Consider the following 14,054-nt stretch of genomic DNA (forward strand, 5'->3'; position numbering starts at 1 on the left):
GAGAAAGGTAGGTCAAGTCCTTAAGATGGCTCTCTGGCAAGCAGGGGCGGCCAGAAAGAGCAGCTCACAAGGGCCAGGGGGTGGGAGTGGGGGGAGGCATTCTAGTCACTTAACTTACTCTGTCTCCTTGTTCACAGCCGAGAACAGGCAGACTGTGCTCCTTTTCTGGCTGAAACTCTCAGCTAATTTCAAGTTGTGCCCACCATTTAGTGCCTGGGACAGTTTCTTTAAGGGGAAAACAAATGTGTCCCGCAAGATGACATTCTTTCCACACATCTCCGAACCTGGCCTGCTGCCATGGCTGTTTTCCTTTCTCAAGACAGCCAGGAGGTCCTGTTTTTCACCGGGCAGTAAAAGCAGCATCCGCCTATGGAAGGAAAACATTCCAGTTCTGGCATAGTTAGTTAATACAGGCCACTTAACCAAAGCTACTCAGATCTGGCCCACGGACCACTCAACCAAATCTACCCAGTCCAGTCCAGTCTAATCCAGGTCAACTCCTGAGAGAGCCCTGAAGGTGGAGGACACTTGAGGAGGACACCTGGTGAGCAAGAGCGGGCAAAGGAGCAGGCAGCAGCTGGGCCGAGAACACGGCACCTGACACCAAACTAGAGAAATCAGACTCACGCACAGTGCGGACACAGAGAAGACACAGCAGTCAGCCTGCTTGTGGCCCAACAGACATTTGAAATTTTGGTTTCATTTTTATTTTATTTTAAGACAGGGTCTCTGACATGGCCCTGAATGTCCTGGAACTTTGTAGACCAGTCTCTGGCCGTGAACTCTCAAAGATATCCATCCCTTTGCCTCTTGAGTGCTAGGATTTAAGGCATGAGTCACCAAGTCAGGCTCAGCGGACTTTTTTTTTTTTCAAATAAGTTATCAGAATCAACAGTGAGTGATCTACTGAGGTTCCCACCAGCAACAGGCTTAAGTCCTAGTACTAGACTTGGGTTGAACACTCACCTAGAGTGCCACCTACATTTTAGAAGTAGAGGACACATATCCCCTAGATCCTGTGCCTTTCAGATCCCATTCTAATGCTCTTGGGTCATAGATCTCACCGCTCACATGGCCCTTCAAAGTGCCTGCCTTGTCTCGTCAAGCACGGAACTTCTCCCTGGTGTAAGAGAAGAAAAGCCCTCCATGGCGCCGGCTGAACCTGGGAGAAAGAAGTGGCGACACCAACACAGACACACAGCCACCAAGAGCATCCAGTGTCCTCGTACCCTGGAAGGAGGCCATCCAACCCACCTTCGAGCTCTTTAAAACCCCTTCCCACACTGTCTAGGAAGGAAAGTTAGAGGCACATCTTCCAGTACCTCTAATAGGGCACAGTGGAGGGCTGGCTGGGGAAGGGCTGCCACTGTATTCGTAGGTGGATGCCTCAGTTCTCACCTCCCCAATTCTGAGAGACAGTTACTGCTTCAGATTTTGGTAGAGGCGATACCAAGTACTCTATAATGGCTTCTCCTTTTTCCATGTGTGGCTGATCTTATTTTTTTGTTTAATAATTATATCTACAAACATCTGTTCAAGTGCTAGGCACAAAATAATGCGTTTCACTCTTTAGATATCTCGTGATCTCTTTCACTAGTAACAAACCTTTTAAAGCCACTTAAATTGTGAGAGTTCACCAACCATAACCTGCTACAGCACGCCAAGGTACAACTCCAAATCCTTCTGTTTCTTACCACTGTTCCACTGAGTTGACACACACGGCTCTATTTACATGGCTGGGGTGGGGGACACTTCTCACACACTCTGGCCCCTTGCATGCCAGCAACATTATGCTCAGTTAGCTCTTTTGCCAGGGCTCCTCCAGGTGCCCCGAGTGCCCTTAAGTGCACTCTGAAGTGCCACATCTTCATTACTGTGAGTTTCATGCACGGTCTCAGACGCCACGATGCCCATACTAAGGCAACACATCACAGAAGCTGGCAGCACCGCTATCAGCGAGAATTTGGCTTCAGAACCCAGTGATTCATCATCCGTCCGGCAGCACAACACCACACCGCTATTTTAGTCCCTCGGCGGCGGCGCTACCACCACCACCACCCCAACTGCAAAAGTAGATTTCAGCAAAGCTGCCAAAACCAAAACATGTCATTAACATTTGCCCCCTTTTCAGTAAGAAAAAGGGCTGATAGGCTACTCACCTGATTTCAAAATATTTATCACACGACGAATCAAGTTTCAACCTCACACATTCACAAGGGGAAGCAGGGAGCAAGGTCTACAACTAACTACTAAAATTCTAAATTCAGGAGGACAAATTCACTTGCTGGGCAGAAAGGAAAATAGGTCCTGACATCTCTGAAGTTGCACACTTCTCACACTGCCTGCGTGGGCTCTCATGTACTGTTGCCTGGGGGGGGGGGGGGTCTGCCTGGAAGAAGCTTTCGTTTCTCAGGGCAGGGCTGCAGTGTAAGGAGCACTCGACAGGCCCCGTCCCGGTCACGGCGGCGGACACCCGGGGAAGGCTTCCTTGCTGTAAATTTAACACAAACTCCCCAAATGCTATTCTAGTAGCAGAGACTGAATCCTGGACACAAGGCAGCACACAGGAGCCCCTCCCAGCAGCGTCCTCCAGGGCCCCTACCTTTTCAAAGGCGACTTCTTGCTTCCCTCCTTTGCGTTTTCGGGGTCTGCGGTTCACACGAATCCATTTCGCCACCTAAAGTCAAAAATCCAACAGCGTTTCAAGAAGGCGGAGAGGTGCGGGCGTCCGTCTACCTGGAGCACCCTGCACTGCTGCCACCTCCGCCCGCCGCACTCACCTCCGAGCCCACTCGTCCTGTCAGCCCACGCGGTGCGCAGTCCTCGGCCTCGCGCTCCTCCCGCAGCGCCTGCGGGGAGAGCCAGTCAAGTTCACCCGAGCCCAGCGCCACGAGCGACACCTCACGGGCCGGCGGGCGGGCGGGCGGGCGCAGGGCGGGGCGGGGCCTGCCTTAAAGGTGTAGGCTCCCAGGTCCCGGGTGTTATTGTTCTCGGAAGCACCCTCTGCCCGGGCCTGCGCCCCCACGAGCCTCTCCTCACCTATCCATCCATCCACCCCCACCCTTTTCCCCGACACACACTTCCCGGTCTAGTCTGCGGCTCCCACTGAGGGATGGAGGGACCCTGAGCCAGGGTTCCCAGGGGAAGCGACTTTCCTGCTAGCACTTCCAAGGTGGCAGGTGGACTGGGGAGTCCCCTGTGCACGTCTAGCCTTGGACCTGCATAGCACGAGGGTGGAAGGGGGGGCGGTCCTGTTCCGCGGCCAAGGATGGACTCACCCCATTTTCCTTGTCGGCCGGCCGTGCCAGCCAGGCCGAGGAAAGGCTGCCCTGCTGCCGGTGCTGGCTGACTCTGACCGCCCTTAACTTTATCGCATTTCTTTAAAGAAATTCTGTCGGCCCTCTTTATTGCTACTCCATCCTTCTTTCAAGATCAAAAGGTTTAGATCAAAGCCAAGATCAAACTGGGGACTTTAAATAGAAGCAACTTTGCCACAGAGTACTTTACACAAAGAGGGCTGCTTAATGAGACACCAGAGTGGAAAACTTTATTGTACCCTCCATTCCCAAACACAGCCGGACCCTCATGAGGCCACTAAAGATGCTTATGTCCTAAAATAAACAACAGGCCTGCTCGAGTCGGGGATTCTTAGCGGTGTTTTTATTTCTAGAAACGCAAACCAAACCAAAACCTAACTCTAGAATGTAAGTAGATGCAGTCAGTTTTGTACCTCATTATCCAGGTACTAAAATGCATATTCATATTTGCTAAGTGTCTTACACATATTTAGTGACTTTACATAAACTGTCCACCCATCACAACCAAGTTTATTCTGCTTTAAGAGGAAATCATAGAAATGGTTAATGCTTTGGAAAGTCTCGCATACACATAAACATGTAAATCACCAACATTGCATTATGCAGATCTACTTAATTTTAAACAGAAAGAGAACTTTGAACTACTCAAGCTTCATGCTACTCATAATTCCAGAATCAATATATATTCACCCTGGCAGACACTGCCTTTATTCATTTATTCCCCTTGGGTGTTTACCACCTTTAGAAACACTAATACAAACAGCCCAATGCAGAGTTTATTAATAGGAAGAAAGATAACTATTGCAAACTAAGTTTACACAGACACCTACGAGAACCTGGGAAGCTGCATAGTATACAACAGCTTTTATTGCTGGCCTTATAATTTTCACATGTGAGATTGTTCTCAAATCTACAACCCCACAGAACCACTGGTAACGTTTTGGGAACACAGATCTGGAACTCGGCCCCACCTACACAGTCTTTTCCATGCTGGCACAGCATGAGGAGCAGGAGACTTAGGCTGAGCTTCCAAGGCTGGGGCCCAGTCTGCATGCCTCCCAGCCTGTTCCCTTATCCACACTCCCTCCCATAGAGAAGCCACGGGTGTCTTTCCAAAGGAAATTGCAATTCCATCGCTTTGCTTTACTGAAAACACACCTGCCTCTGGTTCTTACCTGAAGTATCATGTCTGAAAGGTCCCTCCTCACTATCAAGTTCCAATTCTAAGATTCCCCAGTATTCTAGTAGCACCCTGCCTGTATTGGCTTCCTTCGCTCTTTGTCACTGAGACCTCACTTTTAGAGCAGTTAAGTTTTTCAGATCTTCAGAAGGCGTATCACCCTGCCATTACTATTGTGTATTTTATAAAATGCAATTGCATTCTACATTTCCATGCCCGAAGAGCCAGTGTTAAGATGCTGCAAAAAGCCCACATCCTACATTAGGCTCACTTAGTTTGGTACAATTTTTGTGGCTATTTATTTTTAATTTATCATGTGGGTATGTGGGTATGTGGTGTGGGTGTGCACAAGCCGTGCCACGTATGTGGAGGTCAGAGGTCAGAGGTCAGTCTGGGCAAGTCTCCCCTACCTTGTGGGATATGGGGTAAAACTCAGGCTGTCAACCTTGCGACCTTGGCAGCAATCACTTTCACCTACTAAGCCATCTTGCACTCTATTATTGATTTATTTTTATTATTAACTGGTCAAATGTCTACCTCCCTAACCACACTTTAAGCTCCTGGAAGGGCAACATCCTGTTGTTTTTGTCCTTGATTTTTGTCTAGTCACCACAACACCGCCCAACACACAACAAATACTCCATGTTTTAAAAGTGAAGGGACCTGGATGGCTCAGTGGATAGAGGCGCCTGCCACCAACCCTGACAGTCTTAGCTCAGTCCCCAGGACCCACATGGTGGGGGGAGGACACCCACTCCCACAGGTTCCCTCTGACCTTCACACTCACTCCATGGCACCTGTGCCAACACACACTCACACACTAAATAAGTAAACACATAAATGTAATAAAATTTTATTGGAAGTGAATAGAAGTACACAGGGACAAAGGAACACATGGCACACAGTTCAAGTGTGTGTGTGTGTGTGTGTGTGTGTGTGTGTGTGTGTGTGTGAAATCTTACAATTACTTCTCTAATTAACTCCAATTTCTTTAACTGCTAGAATATCACCATTTGTAAAAAGCACAGAATTCTGCATTTAAATTAAAAAAAGGAGGAACACAATTCTAAATGACTTAAAAAAAAAACAAAACAGAAAATGAAAGGTCCCTATACACCAGCAATTCAAGTTACATCTCAAAATGGTGTTTGGGGGCTGAACTTAACCCAGAATAAAAAGTGAAACACTAAAAAAATTAATGTTTTTAATTATTCAACACAACCTGAACATATTTCTCTGTTGTTTACCTAAATCCCTCCTTGTTTATGAGTTGGGAATGGATAGTCTGGCATCTTCCAGAGTGACAAAAGCACTTTCAAGCTATCCTTTAAAAATGAACCATTTTATGTTTGAATTATATCTTTTTAAATGTCTCAGCTAGTTGACAGGCACATTTGGAAAGGAAGTTTTTCAAAAAAACTTTTTGTCAAAGCAGTTCGTAACAGTCAAAGGCAATTTCAGAGCTTGAGGAAATGCTTTTGCTTTCAAACAAAAGCCCTGCTCAACGCAGAAACAGAGATTATCTTCAGAGAACGTCTTTTTTGGTTTTCCTTTTTAATCTTTTTTTTTTTTTTTTAAGTGGAAGAGGAAGTTATTCCTCTCACAGGAAAAGGCAGTGATGCCGATCTCTTATTGAGAGGGGTGTGTGCTCTCTTCCTGCTTCTATTTGGTGAATGAAGCACGGCACAGAGGCGTGAGGAGGGTCCACAGGAAAGCCTGTAGGGCAAACATGGGGAGCCCTTTAATTATTCCAACAGACAGAAAATTATGCTCCCCTGGGCAAAGCCAAGGGAGAACCATCTGCAGAGAGAAGCCAAGGACTTTGGCTCCCAAACAAGCTAAGGGCTCTGTTACTAACATACACAGGCCTGGTGGCCCACATTTGTAATGTCATCACTGGAGAGGCAATGGCAGGACCGTGAGTTCTGGACCAGTCTGAGCAACAAACAAACAAACAAACAAACAAACAAAACAAAACAACAGGTACCCATGGGGTCTGGAACTAGAGTTACCTTTAGAGTAAGCAGCAGGAACAAGTCAGGATTAAGAGCAGACTGACAAAACGTTACAGCTTTAAATTTTGCATGAATGTAACACACCTTATACACTGTTTTCTCTGAGTTTAGAAGAACTGTATATAGCTTGTATGTTATTGTCTGTTTTATCAGTGTTAGGATGAAGGCCCTAGTTTCTTTCTGATGGCAATTTTAGCTCTGCTAGGTGAATGTAATTCCACAGCATAATTTTCCTAAGAGAAGTGTGGCTCATACCAGATGGCCCACTATGGGCTCTGCTCCCTGCCTAAACTTACATTTTCCTGTTTGTAAGTGCAGCCCTGAACTCATCAGTGCCACCCAGAACCCTATGCAGAGCCCAACCAAGTGGACAATGTGTAAGATACTGTCCGTCTCCTTTCCCCTCTTATACTTTTAGTACTGAGGACTGAGCCTCGGCATTATGCATCCGAAGCAAGGACTCCACTACTGGGCTGTACTCTCTGTCCCAAGCAGGCCACCTAATGATCCTCTCTGATATGGTAACTAATAGTGTTGCTACGAAAACAAACAAACAAACAAACAAACAAACAAACAAACGATTACACCTACAGCACGCACACATACATACTTCCCAGATATTCCTGGACTATTGGTGCTTAAACTCCCCCAAGGGACATGACAATTCATTCTTAGGTTCAGCCAGATCTCCAACAAAGCTGGACTTGGCCTTCATCTTCCTGTGCTCCAGGAACAGCCTCTTATCATGCAGGTCTGGTGAAATGCCATCGACCTTTATGGAGGGACAGCGAGAGAAAAGGTCTCATAAATTCACCGCTGTGTTTACCAGTAAGAGGGCTATTACATGTCATTTTTACTTCTCTCTGGTATCAGTGGCAGAAATGGTCAGACTAGGCTCTCCTGGCTTGTTTTCATCACTGTAGATTATCAATCTTCGAAAATCTTGGGAGCTTTGGGGACCCTTCCTAGCCAGGATAGGAACCTCAGGGACAATTTGCTGAATATTGGCTATGCTCCTCACCCATCTTCCTGCCAAGTTCTGCTGTGCTTATCTGCTTTGGAAGCTGCCTTAACTCCATTTTGGGCAGGAGAAGTATTAATAAAGTATTGGGATTTTATTTTTCCCCTTTAATTTCCATTTCTCCTTGATGGGCTGCAAAAATGCCAAATTTCCAGCATTTCTCTCCATTAACACGGCACTTGGAAGTTATGCATAAAGCTAAGGCCATATGATGATGACTATATTCTTTACAAAGGTCAAAGAAAATGTTAGGAAACACCACCAGTAAAGGTAATGATAGGTGTGCAGCACACAGGTGTCAACGTCTTATCTTAACGGTGCCAACGCTGGCAGGAGGATGGACACTGGACACATGGTCGGGTTACTTACTTGACAAACATGATGGAGACCCTACTGCAGAAGAAAACACCAAGTTTAGTCAACAAAGAGGAGCAGGACACCACACTGACTTCAGGACACTCCTTGAGACAAGGCAGAAACATGGTCTGCTGTTGGGAGCACTTGGACAGTCTGTCTGTCAGAGTTTGGATCCATATCAGCTGTGTGACATCTCTAAGAAGCCATCTTTCTCACAGAGTGCAGTAATGCAATGCTACATGTCAGGTACTCAAGACAGGGAGCAGTTGTAACTATCAGAATTAAGAAGCAAGGCAGCTACTAGAACCCGAGGGACTGGATCTTACCACTGAAGCACCAGCTGTCGGAGACCACAGAGCCTGATAACTGGTAGAAAACCAGAACAGCCCACTTCCGACAGAAGCAGTTTACACAGCATTGCACACCCAAGCTGCTCTGCCTGTGCTACACAAGGTCCCAGTTTAAGAATGGAGACACTGGGACTCAGCTAATTCCAGTGCCTTTATTACTTCAGATAGCCTGGCCCTTGGGTCTTGATTGGAACTAAGGGAGCATCTACTGTGACAATGTCACTTTAAAAACTTTGTTTATTATATGGATCTGATTAGCCCCAGGTCAAAACAGGGGCCACAAAATATAATCCAACCCTATAACATCTGCTGAAAGAGACATCATCACATGCTCTTCACCATGAGTATGGTTGTAGTTCTTTAATGTGTGTACAGACATGCTTGCACATGTGCATGCCCCTGTCGGGGCTAGAGCTCAACTGGAGGTGTGTTCCTTGGGAGCTGTTCACTTTAGCTTTTGAGACAGGGCCTCTCATTGGGCTGGAGCTTGACAAGTTAGCTATAGGCTGGCTGATCAGGGATTTGCCTGCCTTTCCTCCCCAGGGCTGGGCTTTGTTACAGTATTCTGTGGATCAAACTTAGGTCTTCATGCTTCCATGGCAAGCATTTTATTGACTATGCCATCTTCCTAACCCCTGACTGTAATTCTTTACGTGACTTTGACATTCACTCAGAGACACTATAATCTTAAAGAGTGGTCATAGGTGAAATGCAAAATTACATACAGGGGCTCTCCACCTGCGGTTCCCACCTTTAAATGCTCTTTGAGAATCACTGTTTGAGGGGTAGGGGTGGGGATTGTGTATGTGTATGGGTATGCGAGTATGTTAGGGTATGTGTCTCAGGATGGTTGTGTGTGTCAAGGTGGATATGTGGTGTGCTGGGGTGTGTGGGTATGTAGGTGTGTTGTGGTAGGGGTGTTACAAATCACAGCATATAGGCAACCACTAAGATTTATGCCTCAGAGTCATCTTCAGCTCCTCTTTTTTAGTGATTCCAATGTGCCAACAGCTGAGAACCACTAAATTGGATGGTTTTAATGATGCCCCATATTTAATAGCTTCCAAAAAATATTATAGATGTTTGAAGGAATCCAACTTCAAAAGTCAATAAAATAGAGGGTGACCACATATCATGCTCTAAGATAGCAAATTTCTGTGGGCAGAAGGGGAGGGACAAGGTGATCAGGAGGATGAGGCTGATGGTCTGACATAGGGAGCATTTCCCATAGCTTGTATTTAGGAATAGACGCAGGCATGCATTAAGCATATGCATGAAAAGACTTAAAACAAGTACAGGATTCCCATAATCCTTCCATGCAGAACAAGGAGTCCTTTTGAGATCCATGGTTAATACAATTCTGGGTCCTGCACAAAGACCTTAACGTTTGTCTTCAGGTGGCCTGGTTTAACGCTGGCCTATAGCACTGTCCATAGAAGGTAGCATTCCCCATGTTCTGATTACAGAGCTAGCCTAGAATCAGGAGGAAGTCTATGCCAGTAGAAAGGACCCTTTGCTGTGTTCAAAGGGATTGCTTCATTAAAGAGTACATGCTGGCTGACTTCCTTGAGTTGTGGGCAGCCTGCTCTGACCAAATGGGTTCCCTTACCTAGAAAACACACACACACACACACACACACACACACACACACACACACACACACACGCGCGCGTAAATGCAAGCGCTCTGGGATAATTAATGACAAACATTTCCCCAAAGGCACATATAAACGGTCTGTTGGTATTTTACTAGCTAGAAAGCCAATAGCACATATGGATATCTTCCCATCACTTCCTGGGGTATGACATGGTATGGTATTGTACGGTATATGGAAGTGTGTGTTTATGGCCGTACCACTGCTCCATGTACCCTGAAGGAGGGGCTATTAGGGAGTCTACGTCCCCAGAAAAATCTATTCTTTGATAAAATTTGACCACTTAGACTAGATTGCCTGCCATCAGGCCTCCAAAAGGAACCTAAATAAGTCACAATTTACAAACAGAAGACTGGGCCTGAATCATCTCTATTAACAAGTATTATAAAAATACCTCTCTCTCTCCTCTCTCTCTCTCTCTCTCTCTCTCTCTCTCTCTCTCTCTCTCTCTCTCTCTCTCTCTCTCTCACACACACACACACACACACACACACACAATGTAAAATCTACTACCTTTGGAGACTAGGGTTTCTGACTCTCATATAAATAATTATGACAGAAAGCCAGTTTCCAGGATGTTTGTTCACCAAACACTAAGCTCCATGGAAGGGGGTACTCTGGGAACACAATGGAATGACCTGTGCTTATTGGTTACTAGTCTCTTTCTTCTTCCTGAGATGTTCGTCCAGTAGTGGATTAAATCAATGTTTAATGCTCCCCAGGACCAGCTGTGTCCATATTAGGAAAGCCAGAGCTCACATCTCCCAGGGTGAAAAAGGACCTGCTCTCCCTTCCTCTGCTTCCACCCACTGTGTGTGGAGGTGGGAGAGTGGGTGCTGGGGAATGTGAACTTGATCCCACATTGATCAGCCAAGCAGCAAGCCCTCATTGTTCTCTAGATACCAAACATAACTGCTCTCTAGCAGGGATCAACCCAGCCTCTCTACACACAGCACAGCTTCTGTGCTCAGCAGTCGGACAGCAGGGAAAAGCTGCACCCCTTAGAGCCAGAGTGTAAGAGCCCATCAGACAATTTATGTTTCTATTAGGTACCTCAGACTGTATTAAAGCTAGCAGTCTCCCAGGACTCTCCCTTTCTCTGAGTTACCCATGGAAGCCAAGGTGAACACCCTGCCACCAAGCACTGCCTTGTCCTGACTGCTTTCCTGGTGTGGGTTTTAACCTATTATACACACAGTGCCGTCTGTTTTAGCTTTGCTTCTTATCTTCCTTGCCTTGCTGTCTGAGGTTTTAAGGTCACCTGAAAACAGGCTAGCAAACCAACTAAGCTGTTGCTGTTTTCAATGCTGTCCTGTGAATCTGGCCTCACTGTCCCAGGATGAAGCCCAGGAGTAATGGGCGAGGCACCCCTGAGGACTGAGGCACTCTGTCTCTGCTTCTTGAACACGTACATCACACCACCTTTCTGAGACTGTGAGAGACACACACTTAACTGAGGGTGGAATGAGATGGTGTACAAAGCAGACACAACAGTTATCTTTAATTCCTCTACCCCTCCCACCCCCACCTTTTTCCCGGAGACAAAAGCCTGTCTGGTATTTTGAACCAAAGTAAACTTTCAAAGGCTTCAAAAATAACTGGGTTGTGACATCACAATAAAAAAGCCTGAACTGACAACCGCAGGAACCTAGTGTCCTTGGACGGAGCCTGTAGAGATATGGCCCATCTGAACCACTGCAAACAAGCACCTGTCCCTTCCACTGACAAGTGGCGGATAGGAGGAAGCAGGTTTTCTTTCTCATATCTCTTATTACAAAGGAGAATCAATAATTCCATTACTAGCCCCTTCTTATATAAAACAATAGGCCGTCTGTTGTTACAGGAATATGGGGAAACAAAGCCAGATGTGGTGGTCACATCTGTAATCTCAGCATTTGTAACATCAAGTCAGGAGAATCAAGAGTTCAAGGCCAGCCTGGGATACATAGTAATACTCTGTGTCAAAACAAAGAAACAAAGACCGTATAGTGAGATGTGAACACTCCTGCTATACTGCTCTCTGAATCTATCAGCTCGACAAGATTCAGCTGCAGAAAGATCAGAAACCCAACGTACTAGTTAACACGGGCTTCCAAGTTAGACAGACTCTGTTTCTTCAGCTATAAAAAGGGCACAACAATGTTTATCTTGCAGACATCTGGGTAAAAGTGCATCATTATCATGCATGATGTACCTAGTAGAGCCTCTTCAATAAAATGGTGGCTTTGCTTTCATCGTGGGTGTGCTAATATGCAAAATGGGGAAGAGGAAAGAAATAAATTATATTTAAAAATACAGTTCTTAAGGCTGGGGGAGAGGCTCTTTGGGTAAAACCCATGCTTTGAAAGCATGAGGACTTGAATTTGGATACCATGAACTCATAAAAACCGAGCTATGATCCCAGAACTGGGAGGCAGAGAGAAGAAAATCCCAGGGGCTTGATAGCCAGTCAGTCTAGTAACCAGGGAGCATCAGGTTTAGTGAGAGTCTCACACAAAAACAAATAAGTAAACAAACAAACACCACCAAAATTAGAGGGCCTAGAGAGAAGGCTCAGTGCTTAGAGTGCTTCCTGTTATTCCAGAGGATCCAAGTTTGGTCCCTAGCACCCACATCCAGCGGCTCACAACCATCTGTAACTCTAGCTTTAGGGGATCAGATGTACTCTACTGGCCTCTTTGGCTATGTGCACACATGTGGTATTCACACACCTAGACATATGATTTTAAAAAGTCTTAAAAAGTAAGTTGGAGCTGGGTGATGGTGGCGCAGGCCTTAAATCCCAGCACTTGAGGGGCAGAGGCAGGTGGATTTCTGTGAGTTCCAGGCCAGGCTGCATAGTGGTCTGGTCTACATAGTGAGTTCCAAGACAGGCTCCAAAACTACACAAAGAAACTCTGTCTTAAAAAAAAAATTAAGCTGGAAAGTGACAGAAAAGACTCACACACTAGAGATTTAAAAACTGCATTCAGATAGTAGACAACTATAGATTCTTGGGTTTGCCATACATAGTTTCTTGGAGGATTTGTTGAAACTCAGGCAGATGTTCCTAACTACAAAACCAGTGACAAAAGAAACACACTTTGAGGCAGGGAGGCCAGTGAGAATTCTGGAGAAATAGACTTCATGATAAACACGAGGTCTTGAAGGGAAGCACACACTTGCTTGGTGGCACAGAGCAGAAGCGACAGCACCCCCGGGGAAGAGTGTAGGGGAGAGAACGAGGTTAAACCTTTGTCTGACAAAGGGTGACTCTCCATTCCAGGAGACACACAGCACCACTGAAGGTGTCATCTCCAGTGAGTCCTGCTCACTGGCTGCCATGGAGTCTGGTAATAGGTTCTATGTTGATGCTGGCTGTCCTCCCATACGTTTTTATGGCAATAAAGTTGCTGAAATGGCGCACGCCTTTAATCCCAGCACTCGGGAGGCAGAGCCAGGCGGATCTCTGTGAGTTCGAGGCCAGCCTGGGCTACCAAGTGAGTTCCAGGAAAAGGCGCAAAGCTACACAGAGAAACCCTGTCTCAAAAAACCAAAAAAAAAAAAAAAAAAAAAAAAAAAAAAAAAAAAGAATTGAACTGTGATGCTTTGGGGCACGAATGGTGGTGTGTTGTGAAGCTGAGGCTGGTAACAACCAGGGTGCCCTTAGCACACTTAAAAACCACCTTATGTGTGTTCCCTCAGTGTGGTTTGCAATTTCCCTTGGCCTACAAAGGAAAATATTTTTAGCATGTAGCACACTTTGTGACAGACATATAAACGCATTGAAAATATAATTTTAGAAAAGCATCTGGGTTTGATCATCCCAACCCCAAATAGGTTCTGCTTTTTCAACGTAAGGACCGCCACGGTGCTCTGCTGTGAGTATGGCAGTTTCTCACAAATGTGGGCGGCATCACTGGTTCAGTGTGTTTTGCTTTGTGAGCAGTAAATACTCTAATGATTTAAACAATAAGCCGAATTAAAGGAGGCTTCTTCTGTACTCGGCCTGTCCTTTAAACAGCAACATTACTGGGCCTCCTTTTCAGGCACATTTAGACAAAAGACATAAAGGAACATTTTGCTTTTCTCTCTCTCAATGAAGGGGGACCTGTAGTGTTTACCAATCTGTAGGAATTTTAAGGCTAACAAGCCCAGTGTCTCTTGCTGGTGAGACAGG

The 14,054-nt window shown here is 45.9% G+C and overlaps 1 protein-coding gene across 10 annotated transcripts in view; it reads right to left on the bottom strand.

Annotated features, from left to right (window-relative positions):
- The window catches only part of Aopep (aminopeptidase O (putative)), a 348,639-nt gene that overhangs the window by 106,725 nt on the left and 227,860 nt on the right, over nt 1-14,054 (bottom strand). For 8 of the 10 annotated variants that reach the window (XR_008215920.1, XR_008215923.1, XM_052729075.1 and 5 more), the window contains 2 exons: nt 2,781-2,849; nt 2,603-2,677 (listed from right to left, as the gene is read on the bottom strand). Coding sequence is in view for 6 of the 10 variants with exons in the window: in XM_052729075.1 (XP_052585035.1) it covers nt 2,603-2,677; nt 2,781-2,849 (144 nt within the window). In the remaining 4 variants the exon portion in view is untranslated. Of the gene's footprint in view, nt 1-2,602; nt 2,678-2,780; nt 2,850-3,278; nt 7,285-14,054 lie in introns of those variants that run through there. The other 2 variants (XR_008215921.1, XR_008215922.1) reach the window with 1 other exon arrangement.

The sequence above is a fragment of the Peromyscus californicus genome, unplaced genomic scaffold, assembly GCF_007827085.1.
Source record: "Peromyscus californicus insignis strain IS unplaced genomic scaffold, ASM782708v3 Scaffold_8__1_contigs__length_139910024, whole genome shotgun sequence".
NCBI lineage: Eukaryota > Metazoa > Chordata > Mammalia > Rodentia > Cricetidae > Peromyscus > Peromyscus californicus.